Source organism: Papilio machaon, chromosome 27, assembly GCF_912999745.1.
Source record: "Papilio machaon chromosome 27, ilPapMach1.1, whole genome shotgun sequence".
NCBI classification, from domain to species: domain Eukaryota; kingdom Metazoa; phylum Arthropoda; class Insecta; order Lepidoptera; family Papilionidae; genus Papilio; species Papilio machaon.
Genome location: NC_060012.1, coordinates 1,314,161 through 1,341,885, shown reverse-complemented (window position 1 = coordinate 1,341,885; position 27,725 = coordinate 1,314,161). Strand labels below are relative to the sequence as shown.

General features: G+C 32.7%; 2 protein-coding genes across 3 annotated transcripts in view; both read left to right on the top strand.

The window, feature by feature from the left end:
• Positions 1-2,154, top strand: part of LOC106708114 (ribosomal protein S6 kinase alpha-4) — a 76,593-nt gene extending 74,439 nt beyond the window's left edge. Inside the window, exons 16-18 of the mRNA XM_045684723.1 lie at positions 263-365; positions 794-933; positions 1,108-2,154. Coding sequence (XP_045540679.1) covers positions 263-365; positions 794-933; positions 1,108-2,055 — 1,191 coding nt within the window. The 3' untranslated portion in view covers positions 2,056-2,154. The remainder of the gene's footprint in view (positions 1-262; positions 366-793; positions 934-1,107) is intronic.
• Positions 2,155-10,500: 8,346 nt separating this feature from the next.
• The window catches only part of LOC106708078 (mitogen-activated protein kinase kinase kinase kinase 5), a 36,893-nt gene continuing 19,668 nt past the window's right edge, over positions 10,501-27,725 (top strand). For both annotated transcript variants that reach the window (XM_045684743.1, XM_045684742.1), the window contains exon 1: positions 10,501-10,743. In XM_045684743.1, the coding sequence (XP_045540699.1) occupies positions 10,633-10,743 (111 nt within the window). In that variant the 5' untranslated portion in view covers positions 10,501-10,632. The remainder of the gene's footprint in view (positions 10,744-27,725) is intronic.

The following is a 27,725-nucleotide window of genomic DNA, read 5'->3' as shown; positions in this document are numbered from 1 at the left end:
ATTTATAACTCAAGAACGGCTGAATCGATTTGACTGAAAATTGGTGGGCAGGTAGCTTAGAACCAGGAATAGGACATAGGATAATTTTTACCCCGTTTTCTATTTTTTTATCCGGCGCGGACGGAGTCGCGGGTAAAAGCTAGTGTCATATAAATAAAAAAGTCTACTGAAGACTTGGCTGTATAGGCATAGTTCCTTTTGTTGTGTCTGTAAAATGTATGCGTATATTTGAAAAAAATACAAATTTTATATGTAATTCCAGTACTGCATGTTGTGCGGCAAAGCGCCATTCCAGCCGGTGTCCAACAAGGAACCAGTCACCGCCTTCATGGATAGGATCAGAACTGGAAGCTTCTCTATGGATGGTGAGGATTTATTATTGTTAAGAAGTTTTTTTTTATTTAAAAAGAATGTTTTTGGTACGAATGTATTACTAAATGTATATAAATCTTACCAATATTAAAAATTTGAATGTTTAAATGGATGAATGGATGGATGTTTGTTTGAAGGTAACTCCGGAACGGCTGAAATTAACTTGATGAAATTTGGCACAGATATAGGAAATAGTCTGGAAGAACACATAGGCTATTTATTAAGTTTTTTTTTAATTCCGCGCATTCAGAGTCGCGGGCGACAGCTAGTAGAAAGTAAATCTGATTTAACGACTGAACAAATTTTGACAAACAAAGTGTCAATTGATCCGTATTTTTTTCTCTAGTGTCATAGAAGTGAAAGGCAGTCGGAGGATAACAAATAGTATTATTTTTAATTAACTTAAGTTTTCCGTATATAGGTGCAGTATGGGAAGATATATCAAGTGACAGTAAGCGACTGGTGCGCGGTTTACTTTGTGCGGAGAGTGCTCGGCTCAGCTTAGCTGAGCTGCTGACTGAGCTCGGCTGCAGCGAGGATAGCGCAGCCTTCAAACTGGCTGTAAGTAAAGAAATATTTGATTGTTTGTTTGCATTGAATAGGCTAAACTACCCCCAGGTGAAATGGGCTATATTTATTACTAGATTTTTTTAATTGGGCTCGGACGAAATGTCTGATACATTACTGACGCCTCTATACCCCACCTCTTGTAAATATTAAATGTTGTTATTCCAGGACATGACCAAAGCGGACCTCTACAAACGTCGACGTAGCAAGAACAAGCAGCGGAAATCTAGTTCCGATACAGAAGGCGCCATCGAGGAAGATGACACACAAGAGACCTCACTCCTCCTCACCATAAACAACCTCAAGAGCAGAATGAACAAGAATTCCATAGAGCACGATGTGGAACTAATACGTGCTAACACTCAGGACACGCCCCTTACAGAACAAGACCCGCCCACTTACGATGCAGACGAAGTACCCACAGTCAAACCGGTTGAAAAGACCTACGCAAAATCTAGATCCAAATTAGATGACTACATTTATATAGAAAGCAGTCAAGGTTTAGATGAAACAGAAGTCGCTTTCCCCAAAGGTAGCAGGATAAAGAAGAAAGAATCACAATCACCACCGACTAAACGGCGGAGAATTGAAACTAGACAATCAAAGAAACTAAATGGTGATGCAGAGAAACCACCAACACCAAAACGTGGTAGAGGTAGACCGAAAAAGAGTCAGCCAGAAAAAAGAGTTCTAAGAAGTAAGAGCGTAGAGAAGAAGACAAGAGCCACAAATGAATCGATCGAAAATGATAAAAACACCAAAGTAACAAGAAAGAGGAAACGAGAAGATACCAAACCGGTATTAAGAGAGAAAGGTCAGAATGGACATTCTTCTAGAACAAGCGAAGAGCCGAAAACTAGGAAAATTGTTAGAGCTAAAAGAGAATTACCACAGATTAATATAGAAGACAATGTTAGAATGACTCGTTCTAGACGGAGAAGAATGGAGATCAGTTTATCTCCTTCTCAAGTCAAGAGCGTGATACCAGCTTTCTCTTTTGAATCGGATCGTAGAGTTGATTCTGTGGAAAGTGTTAATACCAAAGGTAAAAGAAAGACGCAAAGCAAAGCTAAAAAGACTCCGGTTAGAACGACGCGCGCCACAACTCGTAGGTGAAAGTAATATAATCCGGTTTGCGTCTTTGACACACATTTGTCATGTCATAATAAAAACATGACTATTTGAATCGGTGGGCAAAATTCAAACTAAATTATCCACAGCTTAGTAGCGCCCCCCAGATAATATCAAAAAATCTTTTTTATACTGTAGTTGTTATGTCATTTTTCTCTTTTAATTAATTTTCTAAATGTAAATAGGTTTGATTTATATTCTGACAGAACTAATCGCGACAGCAGCGCCCCCCAGTTCAGATATCCTTGTTTGATTACTATTAGACGAGACTTTAATTATTTGATTAATTCAAAACTTTAAGAAATCTTATAAAAAATACTGATATTTAACTGTGGTTAACTGGAATATGGTTTAAAAGTGTTTAAGGTTTATATGTACTTTTAACCGTGTTTAGTTTCTACTGTTGAAAATTCTGTAAGACTTATATAGTGTTGTCTTTCTTTTTTCATAGACAATAAAAGGGATAGAAAATACTTGTCTATGATGTCAAATTTTCTCTGTACATATTTGATAATGATTTAATCCAGTGATTGTCAAACTTATTTCTTTCACCGCCCCCTTTGAAAATCAATTATATTTCAGAGCGCCCCTAATTTTTATTCAGCCCTAAAACTTAAAAACCACAATTTCGTAACTTCAATTAATTTCAATGCCCCCCATTTTTTGAACCTCTTATCGCCCCCTCTTAGTTCAAACGCCTCCAAGGGAGCGTTATCGCCCACTTTGGGAAACACTGCTCTAATACAATTAATTAAATAATTTTTCCACATCTTTTCAAACTAAATAAGTTGATTTAAAACAAATTTTTGACATGACTTATGTGTGAATATAAACTACTACCGGATTAATATAGTATGAGATTTAATTTAAACAAAACTTAAGATATATTACTAATATGTTTAAAGTTTTTTTTTTATTTTGCATCGATTGGCTGTAAAAAAATATTGTTGGTAATATGTCAAAAAAGTTTTGTTTCACGAAAAAAAAATCTCATGCTATAAAAAAAACGTTATTCAATATGGCGTCGTAACCTTCAAATATCCGAGACAGGAATAGTGATTTGATATTTTAATGGACGCTTGCTCACGCGTAGTTTAATATTAAAATAAAAATGGTTTTTAAAAAAGAAAAATTAATTAAAAAATCTATTTATTCGAACGGATTGTATAAAACTTTGGGTTGATTCAAACTGTGTTTTTTTTTTTCTTTTGTATTTTCTAATTTAATGCTTACGTTACTATTAATTTTAAGATGACTCCCCTTTTTCTCCTAATTACCATTAGTTAATAATTGATTAACGTTGTTTAATATATATTTTTTTTTAGTTAATAGATTAAATTAATTGTAATTTTAAGTATTTTTTTGGGCGTGGTTGTCTTCTTAGATGAAATTTCTCTTTTATTCTTTAATCCATACATGCATACATAAATTAATTTAATCCTCATTAAATTGAGGCCAAATGCCTCCAGAGAACTTTTGATGCGGATTTTTTTTAATATTTTCTGGCCTGGATATTTCCTTTTGGCCGAAATGCGAAAAATTATTTCAGTGTTGTCATTTAAAAAATATAACATCTAAAATCGATTCTCGATTATATGGAAAAATTTTATGAAAATTCGCATCTATAAGTTGAATATTCTATGACTGCATGTTTTTTTTTATTAAAAATTATTTTCAGACCAAAACTCTTTTACGATTTATGTATGACTTTATTTTTTTTAAAATAATAATTTTATGAATTTGAAAATGATTTTAATCAAATTTTACAATTACCATAGTGAATTGTTTTTTTTTTTTAATTTAATTACTAATTGCTCGTCTGTCTGTTGTCTATTGTTATATTACTGTTGTACAGAAATGCTTTTTTTTTAAATATTTATTTATATAAAAAATTCTTAGACAATTTTAATTGAAATTCAGTCTTATAATCCGTTAAATACTTTGACTGGATTAGTTCTCTGTATTATTAATATACAGTTAAAAAAAAAAAACTAAAATGAAATATGTTGTAGTTGGCAAAAAATATCAAATTACTTTTTAAAGACAGATACTAAAAAAAAACCATATTCAATAGATCTCTATCAATTATATAAAAATGATTTTTGTTTGTGTGTGTGTATATCTGTTTTATTTTTTAATTTCTAGAATTAATAGGTTAAATTTGTAAATGTTTCGTTGAATAAATATTATTATTAAATAGGATTTTATCTATCGGCGATAATACTAACTTCCATTTTGAAAATTAAAAAAAAAATTAAAAAGCTGTAAAGTGCCAAAGTTGTTGGGAATTAGTTTGCTTCTATCTCACTATGGTTTCACTATGGTTTTCAATTTGTCCATGGATTTGTCTCCTTTACCAAATATGATAGCTTTTTCACTATAAAAAAAACATTTTGTACAAAAATTTGGTGGAAGAATTAATTATTAAATAGTAAACTACGTAGTTTTTTTTTGTAATAAACATTTTTTTTATTTCGTATACGCATAGACAATTTTTCCAACATGCATCTTTTAGCCTGAATTTCCAAACATTGTAATAACAAATATTGTCTCTGGTTTTTTTTTTTTTCAAATACTATAAAAGGCAATGACAATATTGTTTTGATACAATTTGTTTAAAGTAGTTTTTTTTTTTAATTTAATTAATAGAATTTTTAAAATATTTAATCTATATAGAAATGCTATATTCAAACATTAGAAATATGAATTATCGACTATCGCAAATATATTTTAACAAAATGAAAATTATATAAGTAAATAATACTAACCGTGCGCAAAAACATGATATCATCACTTTACAACAACATCGTGATATTTAAAAAAAAACTTAAAACAATTAAGCGTTGATAAATTGAATTGATTTTTTTGCTTGTTTTCCGAAAACATATTATTCTAATAATTTAATTTCTAGAAGTCGTGTTAGTTACACTATTTATAACTCAAGATAGGTCGAACTGATTTAGCTGAAAATTGATGGGGAGGTAGCTTAGAACTAGGAGACGGACATAGGAACTTTTTTATCTTGTGTGCATATTTTTTTTATTCCGCGCGGAATAAGTCGCAGGTAAAAGCTAGTATTATAAATAAACTAGCTGTCGCCCGCGACTCCGTCCGCGCACAGTTAAAAAAAAATTAAAAATAGATGTTGTCCGATTCTCAGACCTACTCAATATGCTCACAAAATTTCATGAGAATTGGTCAAGCCGTTTTGGAGGAGTACGGTGACGAAAACTGTGACACGAGAATTTTATATATTAGATAATTTATAGTTTAAATGTTTAAAATTACTCTCCTATAAAGTTTTGGTTTAAAAAATATCACTTTTTTTCTTGTTAAGTGACGATATGCTATTCATATTAACGAACAATGTGTGTGAAAAATTATCGTAATTTAGGAATACAAAATAGAGGCTATTGTAACGTAAAAATTAATTTGAACTTATTAATATTTATTTCTAATGTATTTTAATTCATTAATATTTAAATAATCTCTTGGGTTTTCTTTAATTATTTTTGCGTATCGAATATTTGCGAGAATCGATCATTCAAATTTTTTAAAAATATATTATATTGTTGTATATATGCATACATATTATGTAATATTTGTTAAATTTGACAAAATGATAAAAAAAAATGTTTACTTGTTAATTCAAATATAATACAAGTACAAATAAATATATGAAAATATCAGAAGCAATATCGATTTCTATCAACTATGTTATATACTGTTTTAACATATAACCGTTGACAAATTAACAATATCTAAAAAAAAAATTCCTATGTATATATTATCTATGTATAAATTTTTCATATATTCTGTATATATTTATATATTTACAAATATATTCTTGGTGTAAAGAATTCAGCTGTTATACACCAAGAAAGCTTTAAACATAACAATAAAAAATTAATATGTATAATAATGTTGAATACGCCATTGATGTGAAATCTGAAGTTAGCTACAGAATGCTTGTTAGAACTAAAGAAATGAACAGATCCAAAGTTAAGTGAAAAAAACTTTTTCTATTGTTGCTAACTTCAAATGGTGAACATGGCTTGGTATTCGCCGATATATTAGTTGAATTCCGCGTGAATTTAAAATGCCTCAATTTCAAATTGCATACATTGTTTTTCTTGTATTAGATAATAATAGATTATATTAGAATAATCTTTATTAATTATCTTTGCTTTTAATAGTTGTGATAATTTTTAAACAGATTAAATCATTCATACTGAGTCTAGTGTGAACTGTGTTATAGTTATGCATCTTACCCAATTATCTATGGTTCGTCTAATACAAGAATGAATGTTGCTTTGTAAGCCCGCGCGTTGTAAAACTGAATAGGAAATTTTGAATTTCCATAGTGTGAGACTAGCCTTTACATCACATACGTGGTAACGATTTTTGAAGTGCACTTAAATGGATTGTACCAAAAGATTATATAATTTTATAATAAAGTGTTAGAGGTTATTATAGTGATGTCGGCCATTAAACAAATTTTTGTAACGCGTTACATAAATGCCGGCCGGAGATATTGGATTGTAATAAATATACCATTTTAACATTTGTCATGTGTTTTATTCTCGTACGTAATACAAAAATATTAAATAAATTACTCGGAATACCTTTAGTCAAGTCTATGACACGGTAATAATAATACCGTGAGTGAGAGAGATACAGTTATACACAATTCCTGCGACGTGACAAAGACAGGGATAACTATCTTCCGTCCCTTTCTGCGTACCAGGGTTTGGGCTTTGTTTGGAACAAAGGTTGTCCCCTACAAACAACCTAGGTTGTCCCTAACAAAGTTTGACATTCGTGCTATTTTTCGAAAATTGTGAGTACTTAGTGGCTGTAATTGTGCAAAAATATTTTGATATTACAGTTTTAGTAAGGTAAAGTTTATAAAACATGGTATACTGCTGTATCGTCGGTTGTAAAAGCCGTAGTGAGCGAAAAGAGAAAAACATAACCTTTCACTCGTAAGTACTGAAACTACGCACTTATTCACATGTATTCATACAAAATAAGGAAGAAAATACAAACTAGTTGTTCTTTACAGTCTTTGTAATAACTAATATGTTAAAATACGGGTAAAATCAGCTAAAATAAAATAGTATTTTTCGAACATTATGCGCCCAAACGCAGATGTCATTTGTGTCAAATAATATACTGTAGATCTGGGAAACAAGCGGCCATATTAAACTTCTTTTCAAATTGGTTGGTTATTACCCGTAAAAATAATACCACCATCTTGTTGTAAAAATTACCCTGAATTTAGGGGAAATAAATTATAGTATGTATAATGTATATAAATGAAACAATTCACATTTTTTATACTATTTTCAACAGATTTCAAAAGGAGTTTTTAATTCTGGTATATGCTGTGTTTTTAAATATTTGATACTTTCTTATCCCGTTGATTTTAAAGAGTATGCTTTTTAATTTGTCCCATGTAAATTTTGTTTCTTAGAAATTACAATCAAAATAGTTTAATATTAAGTAGTTTTACATGTAGTGTTCACTGTAATGATATACAGAGTAATTTAAAATTATATGACTATAATATTGGTATGTTTTTTGTAGCTTTTTATGAAGACTTAGGGCTTCGTGCATATCGAAGAAAAATAGGACATCGTTTGAATGCTCGTCTAATGGACCTAAGACTGAAGAGATGCCGCGCTTTGTTGAAGCAGTACGCGGGAAAAAATATCGGGAAATTCTTTTTTTGGAGTCACTCAAGACATCCTTGATTAAGGCAGCCGCCGATATTGACATGGACCTCGTTCGTGCTGTGATAGACGACTGGCCGAGCAGATTGAAGGCCTGTATTCAAAATCACGGATGTCATTTTGAATAAACTTTAGTGTCATAAGAATCTATGTTTTGTTAAGTTCATTTTGGTATATAAATGGTCACATAATGAATAAACTTGTTTCAATTATTTTATATTAAACATGTAACAGAATTTATGACCTGACTAAGTATTACTAAAAAAATCTGTTTATGTAATCTTAGTCACATAAACAAAAATTACGCATTGTTTTTTATATTTATTACGTTTATTAATTACAATTTAATTGGGAATATATAAATTGGTCTATATTAAATTATATCGTAATTATTCATTTTCGGGACAAAACAAATAACTGGTAACCCCAATCCTTTTACATATATATAGGTATAGTCTATAGTACTCTCTATCTGTCCCTTACGGGTGAACGCGCATGCCATATCTATATAATTCTTCATCTGAGCCTTTAGTAGATCATAAAAATATAAAAATGTTATGTGATGTTAAGTATGTTTATTGCTTAAATATTAGGAGGGAAAAACGTGACATTCTTTGATAAATTGTATGCATCAATGCATCCAATGTATCAAAATTTTAAAGCAACAACCCTAATAATAGTTTTATTCTTTTGTTGAAATGAGTTCCTTGTCTATGAGTAACAGAAGAAAATTGAAAATCTATGTTTAAAAGATAAGATCCATTGAGAAAAGGCGCCATCTTTTGTATTGTAAATTTGAATTTATGTCAATTTCGATGACATCTGGTGGAATTGCTAGCTTTCAAAATGTTCATTAAATTTATTTTTTTAATTTTTTAAATTATATTTAATACAAGAACTTGTAAAGCGTTGTAATTTAAAGCACTATTTCCAAACTTGAATTTTATTTAAAAGCTATGAAATGAAATTTGAATTTTGATAATTGCAACTCTGGCACAAAATGGGCGTATCATAGACGTAGAAGACGTTACAAACTCAGATGAAGAATTATATAGATATGACATGCGCGTTCACCCGTAAGGGACAGATAGAGAGTACTATAGACTATACCTATATATAAGTAAAAGGAATGGGGTTACCAGTTATTTGTTTTGTCCCGAAAATGAATAATTACGATATAATTTAATATAGACCAATTTATATATTCCCAATTAAATTGTAATTAATAAACGTAATAAATATAAAAAACAATGCGTAATTTTTGTTTATGTGACTAAGATTACGTAAACAGATTTTTTTAGTAATACTTAGTCAGGTCATAAATTCTGTCACATGTTTAATATAAAATAATTGAAACAAGTTTATTCATTATGTGACCATTTATATACCAAATTGAACTTAACAAAACATAGATTCTTATGACACTAAAGTTTATTCAAAATGACATCCGTGATTTTGAATACAGGCCTTCAATCTGCTCGGCCAGTCGTCTATCACAGCACGAACGAGGTCCATGTCAATATCGGCGGCTGCCTTAATCAAGGATGTCTTGAGTGACTCCAAAAAAAGAATTTCCCGATATTTTTTTCCCGCGTACCGCTTCAACAAAGCGCGGCATCTCTTCAGTCTTAGGTCCATTAGACGAGCATTCAAACGATGTCCTATTTTTCTTCGATATGCACGAAGCCCTAAGTCTTCATAAAAAGCTACAAAAAACATACCAATATTATAGTCATATAATTTTAAATTACTCTGTATATCATTACAGTGAACACTACATGTAAAACTACTTAATATTAAACTATTTTGATTGTAATTTTTAAGAAACAAAATTTACATGGGACAAATTAAAAAGCATACTCTTTAAAATCAACGGGATAAGAAAGTATCAAATATTTAAAAACACAGCATATACCAGAATTAAAAACTCCTTTTGAAATCTGTTGAAAATAGTATAAAAATGTGAATTGTTTCATTTATATACATTATACATACTATAATTTATTTCCCCTAAATTCAGGGTAATTTTTACAACAAGATGGTGGTATTATTTTTACGGGTAATAACCAACCAATTTGAAAAGAAGTTTAATATGGCCGCTTGTTTCCCAGATCCACAGTATATTATTTGACACAAATGACATCTGCGTTTGGGCGCATAATGTTCGAAAAATACTATTTTATTTTAGCTGATTTTACCCGTATTTTAACATATTAGTTATTACAAAGACTGTAAAGAACAACTAGTTTGTATTTTCTTCCTTATTTTGTATGAATACATGTGAATAAGTGCGTAGTTTCAGTACTTACGATTGAAAGGTTATGTTTTTCTCTTTTCGCTGACTATGGCTTTTACAACCAACAATACAGCAGTATACCATGTTTTATACACTTGATTTCACTAAAACTGTAATATCAAAATATTTTTGCACAATTACAGCCACTAAGTACTCACAATTTTCGAAAAATAGCACGAATGTCAAACTTTGTTAGGGACAACCTAGGTTGTTTGTAGGGGACAACCTTTGTTCCAAGCAAACCCCAAAGCCTGGTACGCAGAAAGGGACAGAAGATAGTTATCCCTGTCTTTGTCACGTCGCAGGAATTGGGTATAACTGTATCTCTCTCACTCACGGTATTATTATTACCGTGTCATAGACTTGGTTACAAAGTATTTTTTATTCTATGGCGACAGACGTCAGGTGGAGTGAAGGAGATGTCTATTTTGTGTTGTAAAAATAATTAATTTCACGACGTTCTGTGCAACAATTATGTGAATAATGAGATGAAAGTGTAAAAAAATCTTAGTTTAGTGCTCAATAGTGATTATGGCGCATAGTGGTGGTGTTCTAAGTTCGGATATATCTCGAAGGAATCCACAAGATGAATACGAGCTGGTGCAACGGATCGGTTCAGGAACGTATGGCGATGTGTATAAGGTGGGAGACCTTTCTAAACTTTATTTTTTCATTTCATTACGCGACTAATAAGCTTAATATTTCGGCATGTCACTGATTCACGCTATTGGTGAACGCTACTAACGGGTATTGAATACGTTTTGTGAATACGAAATCCGTTGGTATAATTTATGAATTTAAACAAGTAAAATAAAATTTAATGCTAATAACACGATCATATACACGCTAGTGTTATTAATTGATGTACCGATATGGCTTTAGTACGCATTTTCACCAAATATTTTGAGATGGCACACCCATGTGTTTATAGTTGCACCAAGACAAAGCATTCATTTTTAATTTGATGTACATTTGAGACGTAAATGAGTATGATTTAGGTTACATCATTACGTTTTAATATTTAAAAGAATATCTAGACTTCTATAGTTAAAAATATTAATCATTTTTAAACACTAAACTTTGATAATAACCCTCTAATTCTGTGATCTCATTATGTGTTTGCTTAGAGGCTTATTAAAGTTACGTTACACAATGATTCACATCTATTCATAGCCACTAATTTTGTGGCAACATCATCATAAATAAATGGTTAAGAAACTATACATTGCTTAGAGTGTATTATAAATATTTTATTTATTTATTTTAATTCCGCATGGACTGAATTGCGGGTGACAGCTAGTATTTACACATAGAATAAATTGATTCTGTATGAAACAGATACAAAAACTTACCCCTATTAAGTTACCAGTTAGTCTCACAATCTTAAAAATGTAACCCTATTCATTCACTTTTCTATAAGTCCCTTAGAAGAAGGAAGATTAACTAAGTATTACCATTAAACTCTTTCTATGGTAAGACATCTCTGATAAATAAAATACTCTACTCTTACTTGTATTCTTAACAAATAATGAGCAAATAGTGGACTTGATAATTTCATTATATACTTTATTATATCATCTTTTTTATTTATCTTTGTTACTTTACATAATAATGCAATAATATACTTAAACAATGAGTAAAACTCTTTACCAGTTAATACAAGAGCTAACTATTGTACTATTATAATTACAATAATTGAAACAATGCATCACTCTACAACAGAAATTAAATGACCTTGCCATTGCGGTGATTTTGTAACATCCAATGTGACAATTTAACATTGACACATCTATAGGTGTAAATACCATCTAGTGGTGAAACATTTGCATGGAATCATGTTGGTGTCTTAGTTTTGTAAAAGAGAGAAAAAGATATGCTAAAAGTATCATATTAATACTGTGTCGCCTGTGACTCTGTTCTCTCGGGATTTAATAAAAACATCAATTAGTAGTGTATTTTTTCTTCTACAATATGTTCTATAATTATGTGTAACTTCAGTGAGATCAACGCAGCAGTTCTGGTGATACCTTCTAACAAACATCTATCCATCAATACATCCAAAGATTAGCATCTTATATATATAAAAGAAAGTGTTAGTTACTTACTATTTATAACTCAAGAATAGCTGAATCGATTTGACTGAAAATTGGTCGGCAGGTAGCTTAGAACCAGGAAACGGACATAGGATAATTTTTACCCCGTTTTCTATTTTTTATTCCGCGCGGACGGAGTCGCGGGTAAAAGCTAGTTTATAATATTAGTAAGATTTAGAATTTAGATTAGCAAACTATTAGAATATTATCAAGTAATTTTTTCTATTAAATGTTCTATTAAATTAAATGTTATCAATTATTGTTGATTAATTTTAACATGAACTAAAATTCTAGTTTCCCTATTGTTAAGGATTTTATATAGGTTTTTTAAAAATCTTCCAACTAGTTTGATCTGTAAAATTTTTATTAAATGTTTAATAGTATTTTTATTAAATGATTTGTACAGATGTTTTGCATTGAGAACTCACTAACGTTAAATAAGATTTTATACATTTAGACAATTTGCACCATTTACATAGTTGTATCCATGAAAATACAAACTGTTTTCTTATGTACAAAACAAGATGCTACAGTCATAGAGTACTAAATGTGTGTTTCATACAAATTACTTTGATTGACATAGACAAGAGAATTTTATACAAGAAATTTTTACGAAGAGTGATGAATGCAACGGAACAGAAATACATTCTTTCTCTGTCATAGTGTTTAACACGTTAACTGCCACGTCAGGCACCAGTGCTTGACAGATATGGTATCTGTTAGGGCCATGTCAGTCACGAGTGCCTGACGCAAACACATGTAATTCAAAAATTCAAATGAACCCAGGGAGCTGTCAAGCACCTTTCGGGGCTTTTTCTCTATTGAAATTGACTGACAAGGCCCCCAACAAACTATATTCATCTTGGCCTAACATTTTTACGTGTAGAACTAGTTTTTATGTACATAAACTTTTTAAAGAAAATAAATACAAATAATTGATGTCAATATAACACCGAAAACAAAAAAAAAGAAAATGCCATCATCAAAGTTATGCTATGGCAGTTAACGTGTTTAAGTAAAAAAGGGGTAGAAGAATACTAGTATCAACAACAAAAACATAACCATAGACCTTTATTTAGTGTGGTTCTGAAACACCTCTCTTGCTTCTTCCACATTCATACATATTGTTATCAAGTAGTTTAATTTCCACTTAGAGTACTATACTTTATGTATTTTTATAAAGTGATCTAATAATTTGGATTTTACGATGATAAGTATGGGCATATCTTTGTTAGTCCTTTACCAATCTTTCCAGGACATTACTATCTTATCATGGTCACTGTTTTAACAGATTTGGTTGAATAAATTGTAGAATGCAGCACTTCATTTAGCACATCAGGCAAAGTATGATTGTTATTGATATGGCATAATATAATTTAACAAAGATTAAAAGCCCTTGAAGTTAATACATCATATAATTAGTTCTCTATGAATTATTTCCTAGTGTCATATGTCATTGAATATGGTAAACTGACTCATTACTGATGTCGACCCGCGGGCTTTGCGGGATCAGGTGATCGCGACGAATTAATCCAGTGTAGGGTGACCATATGTGGATAATATTTGTTCTCACATAATTTTTTTTTTTCAATTAAATATATTGGTGGCTCAGAACTTCATAAGAGACACTGTGCAGAACAAATTTTTATGTGTATCAGGGTTTAGGGTGTGGAGAGCGGGAAAGTAAAGTTGAGCCATAAGTTGACATAACCTCTACCCTGAAAATTTTATTTCCTCTTTCTTATAAGAAAGGGTGGGATGGCAGAGGATTAGAATTTGTTGTTTGCTACACAAACACTTTTGTTTCCCAATAATTTTAAAAACTATGGTGACCCTCGTACAATTCATGACTCAGAAACATAGAGTTGTTTCACTCTGTTGAACACAAAATAAGTACAAAAGTATTCATGTTTTTTACAGCATTCGTTTAATTAGTCATTGCTGCCGGTTTTCGGGAGAGCTTTGTCATATTTTAGTTTATAGTTTAACTTAACCTTACCTAATAAGTTTTTTATTAAACTGAAGAGTCTTGAATTCCGCTATATTTTATTGTTACAGTACAAACACCACCTTGACATTGGATTATAGTACACATTTACAATATCTTAGACTTTAGAAATTTTTGTTGGACTCAAATGAGTTTTATTTATTTATTTATTAATCTCAGAAATCACTAAGGGGACCCGTATTTAAAATTATGATCACTCAAGTCAACAACTCGTAGACTAATTGGTGGTATCCCATTGGAGTGGGAAACGAACACTAACAGTGGTAGATCCCGCAACAACAATATTGGTTGGGTGCACGAATTGGTCGGGTCGACCGGTGCAATACCACGACCACACAGAAGACAGGCGTGAAGTGGAAGCAATTCCGCGTTTCATCTGATGAGTGTGGTACCGGAGGCCTAATTTTAGCCCTTCCCACTCTTTTCTTATTAGAAAATGATGGGAAGGGAAATTGGATTTGGCGGAAGAGGGGACGCATAGGAAAGAGAAATATCCTCTTGTATCTCTTGTTGTGTGTAGTCATAAAGTACACCCATAATGCATAGAGTATTTGAATATTGAAATTGCCCCTTAAATTCAAACAGTTCTCGTACAGTTGAAGAAAAAATCTTAGATAACAATTGTATAGGCAATTGATATAATGATCATTTTGCTAGATCAATAAAAACAGCGCAATACGAAACTTGGTGCGAAGGTCGACAGACAATGATTCAAGTGTTAATAATTGTTACGATACCTAGGTACGTAATCGTACTAATATTATAAATGCGAATGTTTAGATGGATGTTTGTTTGAAGGTATCTCCGGAACAGCTTAACGGATCTTGATGAAATTTGGCACAGATGTAGAACATAGTCTGGAAGAACACATAGGCTATTACGTTTTTTTTTAATTCCGCGCGGACGGATGCGCGGGCGACAGCTAGTAAGTTATATTCGAAGAAAAACATCAGTTGCATTTTTAAATTTTTACTAACTATGGGTTTTTAAAGCGAAGTAGATGTTACAGGACCGCCTACCTCTCTGTAGACGACAGACAGACAGGCGAGAGACAAATGTGAGTTATGTTGTTGGGTTAGGTGGGTCTCTCTCTCCTTTGTCACCTTATAATATAAAAAAGAGTAACGAAGAGTTTTAAAATACTGCATGCGATGTGTTTAGTTTAAAAAATGCTCTCGTGCCAAATTACTAAGCTACCGACCACAATGTACCGAGCTTGTAGCGTGACCACTTGACTAAATAATTGCTTTGGTTAAATTGTCGCCTCTAAAGTGGGGCATGACTGAGTAGGGGTGAAGAGGGGATTACATTGTTAGTAACTTATCAAACATTGTGTCTCCTTATACGAATATATTGTAAGGAAATCCAACGGAAACTGCAGTAAATTTCCACTGCTAAAAGATTTCTATAAATCTACTAGCTGTCGCCCGCGACTCCGTCCGCGCGCAGTTAAAAAATGGGGGGGGGGGTATGAAAAATAGATGTTGGCCGATTCTCAGACCTACTGAATATGCTCACAAAATTTCATGAGAATCGGTCTAGCCGTTTCGGAGGATTGTGGCAACGAAAACTGTGACACGAGAATTTTATATATTAGATTATTTGTTACTTAAATTGTTAATAATATCACGAGACCCGACAGACTGCAAATAACAGTGCAGACAGACACATGTATCTGCATTAATATGCAGTATTAATTTTTATGATAGCGATTTCAATATAGGACTAAAACTGCCGCGTGACTTTTACAGTCGTATATCGGATTAAGACATTCAGAAGAAGGATACGTATCGAAAGACATCGCATTCGTCGAAATTGGTTCAGTTGTTTAGGCTAAAAACAGTCACTATGAAATTAATGTAATAAAGAATATATAAACAGACGTAAAGGAAATATTAAACTCCTGAAGTCAGTCAAAGATACTAAGACTAGGTGTTTTCTGTTATGATGCTAAGGCAGTGGAAATCAAGTGTTTTATTTATAATCAATATTTTCACCAGGTGTTGCATATTCTCAGTAAAAAATGTACAGTTTGTTGACCGGTGCTAGCGTGCACAATAGCTCGCCTGTCACAAATATTTAAAACTAGCTTTTACCCGCGACTCCGTCCGCGCGAAATAAAAAATAATAATAATAGAAAACGGGGTAAAAATTATCCTATGTCCTATTCCTGGTTCTAAGCTATCTGCCCACCAATTTTCAGTCAAATCGATTCAGCCGTTCTTGAGTTATAAGTGGTGTAACTAACACGACTTTCTTTTATATATATAGATTATAACATAATTTATTACAATTTAGATATTTTTTATTTATTTCACTTGATAAGGTTTGTTGGCTTGAATAATGTGTGTCGGTGGAAATCTACTTTAAAAGTGTACAAACGATACTTATATTTGTAACGTATAATTTAGCTTTCGAATTTACGAATCCACTCAGTTTAATTATTTTTTTAACTAGCACTAGGCCATGATTCCATATAACTTAGATCAATTAAGGATGGAATATTAGTTTCTATTGTTTATCCTTAGTCGTGTAATGAATGATAATGTTTAAAGCTCGTTACGCACGCTTGACAAACAAAGGCAAACAGTAAACACCAAATAACAATCATGAACGTGTGGATTGGATTAGTGGTGCCTCCTTTTGTTTGGTATTTGCTTGTATTTATCAGGTGTTCACTGTTTGTGCCAGTGATCGTCGTCGTGGGCATGCCTGTTTGTGTTCGGTGTTTGGCAAGTATTTGATGATTGTGGCTGTTTGTAGAAAACGCCAGGCATGTGTAGCGGCCGTTATTATAACATTACAATTTATTTACTCAAGATCACATGTGTCGCACACACTGTGGTTATCACAATGACGTCATTCACCATATTTATAACATCATATGTACACTTTCTTATTTTTCTGTGTTAACCATGTTTTGTACGCTTTTTACTGCAAGGATGTGTTAATTTTATATTAAGACTTGTTCTTCACAAGTATGTTTTCTAGAAGCATATAAAAATTGCCATTTTATTTTCTCTTTATTAATCTTAAAGTTAGATAAAACTGTTTGTTTGAAGGTATCTCCTGAACGATTCAACTGATCTGTCTAAAATTTGGCAAAGTTGTAGAACATAGTCTGGAAGAATACATAGGCTACTAATTAAGTTATTTTTCAACTCAGCGAGTACGGAGTCGCGGGTAATAGTCACAGCATATTTTATAAGTTTAATAGGGATCCCAATATGTTTTAGTTTAATGCTTCGGTAGTGAGAACCACAGATTAGTAATATTGAGGTTTTGCTACGACCATATGTGTAGGTACACTTTCGCGCCGACCACGCATCGACCTTGGGGTGGCCGTCGAACTTGCGTACCATTGACAATGCTTCACGCAAACCGGATCCAAATACGTTGGGAATTGCAGACAAAAAGACCAATAAATGACTGCATCATCGGTCACAGAGAGAGTCCCTTAGTGTGGATTACTTATATTAAATCATTAAAATTTTAAATTCCCTTGTGTTTTTTATATAAAGCGTTAGTTCAAGGATCAGATCTTTGGTCATTTTTGTTTCTTTGACCGAGATATACAAGATCCGTTCAGCCGTTCCGGAGACACCTTAAAACAAACTTTCATCCATTCATCTAAACATTCGCATTTCTAATATTAGTAAGATGACATCCTTTAACACTTTCACAGATTAGCTGTGAGTTCGCTTTTGTACGAAAAAATGATAGTGGCATATGTTCATCGCAGACTAACTCCCTACAGAGAGCAATGAACTAAATATACGGCAGGAAGCCAAGGGGGGTCTGTAGGGGTTCGGTAATAACATCGGTCAACAAGTCGCGACAAAATATTAATCCCTTCCCTCGGTAATTGTACGATTCGATCAGTTTTAGGATTCCGCACATCTATATTCAAATCTTACTAATGTTATAAATGCGAATCTTTAGATGGGTGTTTGTTTGAAGGTATCTGCAGAAAGGCTCAACGGATTTTGATGACATTTGGCACTGGTCTAGAACATAGTCTGGAAGAATACATAGGCTACTTATAAGGTTTTTTTTAACACAGTGAGGAGGGATTCACGGGTAACAGCTAGCAAAGATAAAAAAAAATTAAACATATTTTTATCCAACTGATCTAGTAGGGTAATGTTTTTTTTATGTTTTACACTTGATAGTGTAATAAATATAAAATTACTTATTCAAAATTTACAATTTCTTTTCAATAATACAGTTCAGATTAATTCTATTGTGACGCGCTGAATTAAAAAAAAATCTTGTAATAAAAGTGTGTAGCTTTACAACAGTGAAAGAATTTTTCAAATCGGTTCAGTAGTTTTGGAACCTATTTAATGCAAACAAACAAATAAATCTTTCCTCTTTGCTATAGTATAGATGTCTATGCCATCTTCTGGATTACTCTGTATTACTTATTAAACTATGGCTAAAGAGTCTAATATTAGAAATTTTGCTATATACTTGTTTTCGTTTCTTTACCTTTCATATTTTCAAAAAGAAATACATAATCTTTTGTACTATTTCAAGACAACATTCTGTCTCGTATACGGGACCGTCTCGTATGCACTTGTGCGTTTTCATTGTCAGACGTGGGGTGGAAGGAAAGCAGTCGAGTGAATCAGTTATTTGGCGAGACGGTTCGACGACATTTAATTTAAGTATATCCCGTCTATCTTACTAATATTATAAATGCGAATGTTTAGATGTTAGAAAGTATGTCTGTTATGGTTTAGCGGATCTTGGTGAAATTTGACATATATGTAAGAACACGATCGACTTATTAAGTTTTTTTTGTATTCCGCTCGGACGGAGTCGCGAGGAACAGCTAGTATATCTATATATACTGAACTATGTGACACATAAATGCGATTCATATATGAGATTTATGCATATTAAGTTGCTTGGTGCGATTTTAAATAAAAAAAAAAACTCACAGTTATATACAAGTAACTAAGGTAGACTTTAAGTGTTCTTTAGTATATGAGAGTGTTGATTTCATATGAAAAGTTATAATTTAATGGATTATTATAGTACAAGTTATTTACATTATTTACTGTGATATTTTATCTAGACGTAGCGTCGTCACGGTTTTGTAGAAGTGAGAGTGTTTGTTCAAATTAGACTTGCATAAACGTTTTGCACGCTGCATCTGTTGAATGATTATGTGAAAGTCACAATAATAAATACGGTAATTCATAGTCTTTCTAATGGTTGGTAAGATTCGAAGATCGTACAAAGCTATATTGGAAATCCTTCACATTTTCCTCAAAAACATAGAGATAACAATACAGTGTTCTTCTACTCTGATATCACTGTTTATTTTGTACCCCTAATCTATCTAATATATAAAATTCTCGTGTCACAGTTTTCGTTGCCATACCTACTCCTCCGAAACGGCTTGACCGATTTTGATGAAATTTTGTGAGCATATTCAGTAGGTCTGAGAATCGGCCAACATCTATTTTTCATAAAACCCCCCCCCCATTTTTTAACTGCGCGCGGACGGAGTCGCGGGCGACAGCTAGTATCTACATATAATAGAATTGGACTATCTGTGCGTAATATCGGAAATATTAATATTTCATACATATGACATTTTTTAAATTATTATCTGTCTGTCTGTATGTCTTCGTAAGTCTGCATTTCTTCTTTGTAATATCCACAATGGCTAGACCGATTTTTTCTAAAATAATAGGCTACTTATTTTTTAAAATTCTGCGCTGACGAAGTCACGGGCGATCGCTAGTCATGATTTAAGATCTTACATTTAAGATTGTTGTGAAGCTTACAGATACGAGCCTTTATTACCATCCCTCTTTTATTAAGAGGGGGTACATTAGCTCTGCCAAGTGCGAGACGCCAAGTCTTTTGTTCCTGCACGTCTGTGTTGATTACTAACGTTGCTGCAAGGCTCAATAGAAAGTAGTATGTTTATTAAAACTAGTTTAATTTAACTAGTAAAATTGAGCAATTGATGGACAAATTGAGGAGCAAGGTTACCGTTTTATGAACAGATTGGAATTGGCTACAAAGTTAGAGAAAGATCGAAACAAGAATGGAAGTTGGCTGTCGCTCGCGATTCCGTCCGCGCGGAATTTAAAAAAAACTTGATAAGTAGCCTATGTGTTCTTCCAGACTTTGTTCTACATCTGTGCCATCATTAAGATCTTTTGGGCCGTTGCGGAGATACCTTCTAACAAACATCCATCCATCCATCCATGTAAACTTTTGCATTTATAATATTAGTAAGATTTGTGTGAAATAGTAATGTAGTGGATTCAGATATGAGGGCTGATATATGCTTAGAAGAAAGGTACATACTGTCTACATTGCATAGGCCGGAAAGATGATGAGTTTGTAGATAGAGGGTGTTTCAAGTTCGATTATGTTTCAGCCTTTAAGGGATGGCATTGATATTAGATTAGTTTGAAATTCTTTGTTGGTTTTTGAAATTTTTTTAAACGATTCAAATAAATATTATTTATAGTTTTCTAGTTGCAAAAAACATTATGGAAACCTCTTTATAATATAATTTTATAATAGACAACGCAAGTAACGTAACTGTTGTTTTGTTTTAGCTTTTTTTTTAAAATAATAACATCTATGCTTATAATAACTAGGCTAAGTGATACGAAACTGGGTCAAGTTTGTACTTGAAACAAGAATATATATGTTGATGAACGGTTCATTTGAACTTACGAATATATTGAGTTACCGTCGCTTTTATTAGAAGTTAGTTATGTATTATTACACATTAAAAACATCTAAAATTATAAATGCGAAAGTTTATATTGATGGATGTTTGAAGGTACCTCCGGAATGATTCAACAGATCAGATGATATTAGGTACGTAGAACATAGTCTGGAATAACACATAATCTACTTATATTCTTTTAATTCCGCGCGGACGCAGTCCCGGGTGACAAGTAGTATAATATAATATTAAACTGTTTGTCAGCAACTTTGTCAACATGGATTGAAAAAATGCTTATGTTAATCCTGCAACCATTAACTATATCCTATTAAAAATCCTGTTAAAACTTGTCCAGCCGTTTCGGAGATCAGATGGAACAAACTTTCGAAGCTAGACAGACAGACTGATAAAAAAAATATTTCTTCGTTATAGTTCCCTAATGCAAATATATCATGTAAATGATATATTAAATTACATACAGACACTCCATTTTTATTATATGTAAAGACCTTATTCGCGACTACTGTCTCGTTAATATCTTCATTATCACCCACAGAGAGTTTGTATTTTTGTATGTTCGTAATGAATTATCTAAAAAATATTAAAGCACAAACCTTGTCTGCTATCCTTAAAACATTCTAAAAAGTTTAGCAATGTAAATCTATCTATCCCTATTTAAAATAGAGTCGTGATAGCTTTGCGTTTCTAATTATCTCCTAGAGATGGATGCGGAAACCCGCAGTGCGGCAAAATTATGACGAGACGAATTTTTTCCCATTAAGTCTTATTGAAATGTTAAAATAGAGACCCGTATACGACAACAGACGTATTATTTACAACTAGCTTTTACCCGCGACTTCGTCCGCGCGGAATAAAAAAAAATGCACACAATATAAAAAAGTTCCTATGTCCGTGCCCTAGTTCTAAGCTACCTCTCCATCAATTTTCAGCTAAATCAGTTCGACCGATCTTGAGTTATAAATAGTGTAACTAACACGACTTTCTTTTATATATATACTAGCTTTTACCCGCGACTCCGTCCGCGCGGAATGAAAAATAGAAAACGGGGTAAAAATTATCCTATGTCCCTTTCCTGGTTCTAAGCTACCTGCCCACCAATTTTCAATCAAATCGATTCAGCCGTTCTTGAGTTATAAATAGTGTAACTAACACGACTTTCTTTTATATTTATAGATATATATATATATATAGATAGAGATAAGAAGATGTGTTTTGAAGATATTAATTTACGTACAATATTGTTACTATTAAAAATATAATTTTGAAAACTTATACGAAACCTGGCGATTTTAGTGGCTAAGTGCGAGGCAACACAATGTCAAAGATTCGTCGATTTTTTATTTAGTCGCAAAAACCAGTCACTCACTACTTATAAAAATTGTCGTGAGAAAAGTTGCTTCCATTATTAGGATTGCGTCGCTATTCGTATAGACGACTCCCGTCGACGATTCAAAGTTGAGTATACGCAAAAAAGGAGTTTCTAATATTTACGTTGCTTTGTGTACGAAGAGCCTTAAGTTACTGTGACGTCAGAAACCTTAAACAGAGACAGCATGTATGTATTGACACATATTGTTGTCTGTTTTTTCGAATCGATCTAAATAAGGTGTAATGCACGTCTTTTTTACGCTTGCTCTTGAAAAGTAGCTCTGCTCTAGGCTTCTGTGTGAATGGACCCTAATATGAAAGTTTGGATATTTTACTAGTAATTTAACAATATCTATTAGTTATTCATATCTTCATCTGTTAAAAGCATGTCAAGTGAAATTACTTTATTCCAACTTGAGTTACATCGAGCTTAGAACCTGTCTTCATGACAGGTTTGGATGTTTTTTTTTGTTTATTAGAAAGTTGATAGATGTATTTGTTAGCTATTGCTATTAAGATGACTGAGCGAAATGACACAAGCAGTGATAGGAAGTAGAAAAAGCTTTTTTATTTTCGCATCTCCATAAATATTTAGCTTTCGACGGTTATCATTCTGTTAGCTTTCGACTCCGTCATCGTGGAATTAAAAAAAAAAACCAGTAGCCTAATGTGTTCTTTCAAACTAGCTGTTCTATACATACGTTAAAACAAATATCCCTCCATCTTAACGTGACATTCTCTAGCCTAAAAAACTTATCGATTTTGAAGAATTGATTATTTTTTTACTTATATCATTTAATCGGTAGTTTTCTGAAATACCATTAGTATATTGTAAGTTATACTAATTCAAGAAACATGGCAAAGTATTTGCCAGATTAAAGTGCTTTCGCGTACAAAATTACGATCAAAAACTAGTGTTACATTGCTTGAATATTCTTCATATGAAGTTATAGGCCAATCCAATTTGATTGAGCCCGCTAAACGTCCAGGTTACTGACCCCTGACAGTTTGACAGTTATATGAGCTGCACGTGTTTCGAATGACCGTAGAATATTTATCGATGTATCGAATATGTGGTAAGGTCGATAATCGAGTAAACTTTTCCTTTATGGTACTTAGAGACAAAAATAATGTTGCACTTAAAATCGATTTTTAATTCATATGTCGTGATCGAATTGTTTGTTCTTGAAATTGATTAAGTATTTGAGTTTAAATTATCTTTGAGAGAATAGTTGTAAAATTTATCCGTGGATGTCCAACTGTCGAAATAACTTTATATAAAATAATTGATGTTTCTAAAGAAAAAAAATGTTTATTGTGAGAAAACTATAAAAGATAGATATATGCTATCACGGACTTTTATTTAGCACATTTAAAGAGCTACAATTCTTCCATACATCATTTTTATGTAGGTCCTATATTTTAGCCTACGTAAGCGCTGAAAGTAAAAATGTCCCTAATTTTCGCAAAAAAATTTGAAGTTAAATTCAAAATCTACTAGTCTTCTAGATATTTAAAAAAAAAATGGGACCCATCTGCAAGCACTTTTTTTCGATTAAAATATTTTTTATCAAAATCGGAGCACTAGGGGCGGAGCATCGCGGTAACACACATAAAAAAATACAGTCGAATTGATAACCTCCTCTTTTTGAAGTCGGCTAAAAAATTAGAATCTCTTTCATGTAAAATAAAAATGCGATAAAAAAATTCTGTTCGTTTCGTGTTGAAAATGTTCCTTTTGCGTTTACATTGTTAAAATTAATATACGTTACGAGTACCAAAAAAAAAAAAACATATTACCTATAATATTTTAGGTCTGTCAACTTTTTTTTTGTCAACAAGCAAACGAGCAGACGGCTACTTAAATTCATCAAAATAGCAAAATTGCGGTTGCCCATAGAAATCGGCATTAGAAAATGGATGCAGATTTCTAAAGTCCCGTTCTCTGCCAAACCCCTTCCCCCCATTCCTACCTTATAAAAAAACGGTGGGAAGGGGATGAGGACTAAAATTAAACCACCGGCATGCACACATCAGTCGAGAGGCGGAATTACTTCCACTTCACGCCTGTCTTCTGTCTGGTCGTGGTATTGTACCGGTCAAACGTTAATTGTCCAAACATACGGCTGGAATCCATCCTTATGTAGTAGAAGTGCCGCGCGTTCGAACGAAAAGGTTTGAATCATCGTTCCTTGTGCGTACTGCAAAGGATTGGAATAAGTTGCCGGCGTCAGTTTTTCCGTCCAAGTACGACGTAGGGGCCTTCAAGAGTAGAGTGAATAGGCATTTATAAAGCTAGCGCGTACCATCTTTAGACCACATCATCACTTCATCGGGTGGGATCGGGGTCAAGCGCTAAGTTTTTCAATATAAAAAAAAATAATCTGGCTAAAACATACGTAGCACTGAAAAAACAGAGATTGCAGTGATTATTAAATTTATTTACACTCGTGTGCTGAAAAAAATGTAACGTGTTTAAAAAAAAAGTGAACAATAGATTTAAAATGGTGAGCGTGTTAAAAGCATAATCAATTTTCCCAGTCCGACGACTCGCAAAGGGTTGGCGTGTGTCTAAAATTTAATTCCGTGCATTTTTTCACCCTCTATCCGTGCAGAAAGTAGGGCGGCCATGTTTGACACAAAGCTAGGTTTAGTGTTCTAGTACATTATGTTGATGTTAGCCACTAACATTAACAGCAAAAGACTAAAATGCGATTGTAAAAAAAAACAAACTAAAATTCTTGACATCACAAAATCTAATATATAAAATTCTCGTGTCACAGTTTTCGTTCCCGTACTCCTCCGAAACGGCTTGACCGATTCTCATGAAATTTTGTGAGCATATTCAGTAGGTCTGAGAATCAGCCAACATTTATTTTTCATTTTTTTTTTAACTGCGCGCGGACGGAGTCGCGGGCGACAGCTACTATCGATATAGTTTCTTTCCACTGCAGAAACACATACAAAAATATAGTATTGTCATATTTCTCAATGTATTTAAGATAGAGATATCAATATGTTTTTTGAAACAATGTTTCGACAGTGTAAACTCTCAGTAATATGTATATAATGCCGGAAAGTGTTCCCAATCAATCGGGTGTCCCACTTGGCTGGTACTACACAGCTCGCAGCCAAACATTAGTAGGTTACATTTCTTAAATTGATTAAAAGTTTCAATTATATGATGCGGTAACTAATACTCGAAGGAAAGGAATAAATGATTATCAAACTTGGTGTTTTTACAAAACTAAGTGATGCTTCGTCGGTGTACAATTAAAAAAATAGACTAAGTTAGTCTCGTATACATGAGCCACCTTCCAATAAAAGTCCCATGTAAATTGGTCCAGCCGTTTAGGAGATTACACGAAACAAACACAGATTTGCGGACAGAAAAACAGGCAGACGGACATAAACTTTAATTTTTTATATATATACAGACACTCCAATTTATATTAACTATTTAGATATGTTTGATTCTATTCTCTTTACAATAAACTAAGCTTACCTGAGATAAGTTTAAGTAGTCTCTTTGTGTACCTACATTTTTAATAGGTACTAAGGGTCTCCTTTGGTGTCTAAATAACTCTTTTGAGTGTGACAGTTAGTGTTAATTAATTCGCTAGATAAATCATACAAAGAATGGTTGTAAAGGTTTGGTTTATCAAGAGCTCTCGTTAATCCCATACAATTATAGGAATTTATATCCATATCATATATCCATCATCCATACAATGTTTGCCTTATAGATGGAGTTTTTTATTTAAGTTTAATGTCTAATCTCGAGTAGATACGGAATATCTATGGTTATTTCTATATGGAGCGACTCTTGAATACTTGTCTTGTGTCTGCAAACTCCTTTTCACCATGCGTTTAAATTCCCTGCACAAAAAATCTGTTATCTCAGATGAATTTTGAAAATTATGCGTTTTAGCATTTTAGACCTGTACCAATGTATCGACAATAAAATGTCCAATCTCATTTGTAGATAGCATTACACTAAATGTCCGTTATCCCCCTTATCATCCGATAGCACGACCTTGCGATAAGCCTTTGTTTCGGAAAACGGACTGCTTACGTAACACCATTGTTGTATTTGCACCTGCACAATATTACCCGACTAGTAGCGACGTCTGGTGGAAAACTATTCACACTAATAGAAAACAAAATACAATTTTTGGGGGTCTTGAAAACATGATGGAGTTTGGAGTTGCTGTAATAAGGCTCATCTGTCATCAGTAAGATTTGTATTAAATTTTGTGCAGTGTATCGAGCGTGATGTAGACCAGAAGTCTTATAATTTTGACATAATTATACGATGGTGATTGTCACAAATATTTGTGCTAGGCCCACTGTACACTTCTTACTTAGCCAGAGGAGAGGAAAAACAGAAGAGTATACCTTTTTCATTCCTTATCAGAAAATAGTAGAATAAATATGAGTTTGGTAGCGATGCTTTCCTTGTGTCAAACTGGTCTTTAGTGGCCATTAGTTACAATATTTTTCTCTATTTAACAATATATCGATAGCAATGATTAATTATCGAATAAATATCGATATTTGAATCGAATATTAATTTTCGAATCGATTGCGTGATAAAATTAATTCGGTGCATCAGTTTCTCTTACTTGTACTAACTCGTAAATGTTTCGTCGACCCCGTCTCTTAACTGTTGCAAATTAACTAGTCACTTTAATCACTTACGCGTTGGTGCGCAATCCTTAATCTAATTGGTAGATAGGAATAGCAATTTATGAACAGTCGAGGACGTTTATTTCCTACCCAATTCCGTGTAATGTCAATTGATGCTCACGATGTAAATTAGTCGAATATTTGTTATAGCAATTAACATTCGAGCTACATTATACCTCTTAGGTCCTTCCTACACAAGGCACGCAAGTCTTCAATCGCAAAAACCAGTCGCTCGCTACTTTTTTGTCAGAAGTTGGAAAAGTTGCTGCGATTTTCTAGATGACTGAACAAATCTGTACAGTTGATATGTAGTCGCTTTGCCTCTACTGACCGAATCAACTCACGTCGACGATTTAACGTTGCAATATTAGCTTTGAATATTTAGATTGCGTTGTATACGAAGGGACTCATGGTGACAGTTTTCTGTACGATCCCAAGGTAAAAGCGAATTTAATACTTTGATTGTAAAAAAAAATATATGTAAATATATTAGATATCTATTATAATCAAACTTTCCACAGCTAAAAAAACTATATTTTAAAATTATATTGTCATCTCTAAAAATCAAAGATAACAATTTGTCTCGTATACTAGTTATGACCAGTGGAAACCCACAGTAAACAGGCGATGGACACAACTAGGCCGGCGACTGTTACAATCACAAATTGATATCTTCCCGGTAGAGTCGTCGCAATGTTCCTAATTATGTAACTGATGTTCGAATGCAACCGTATATGCT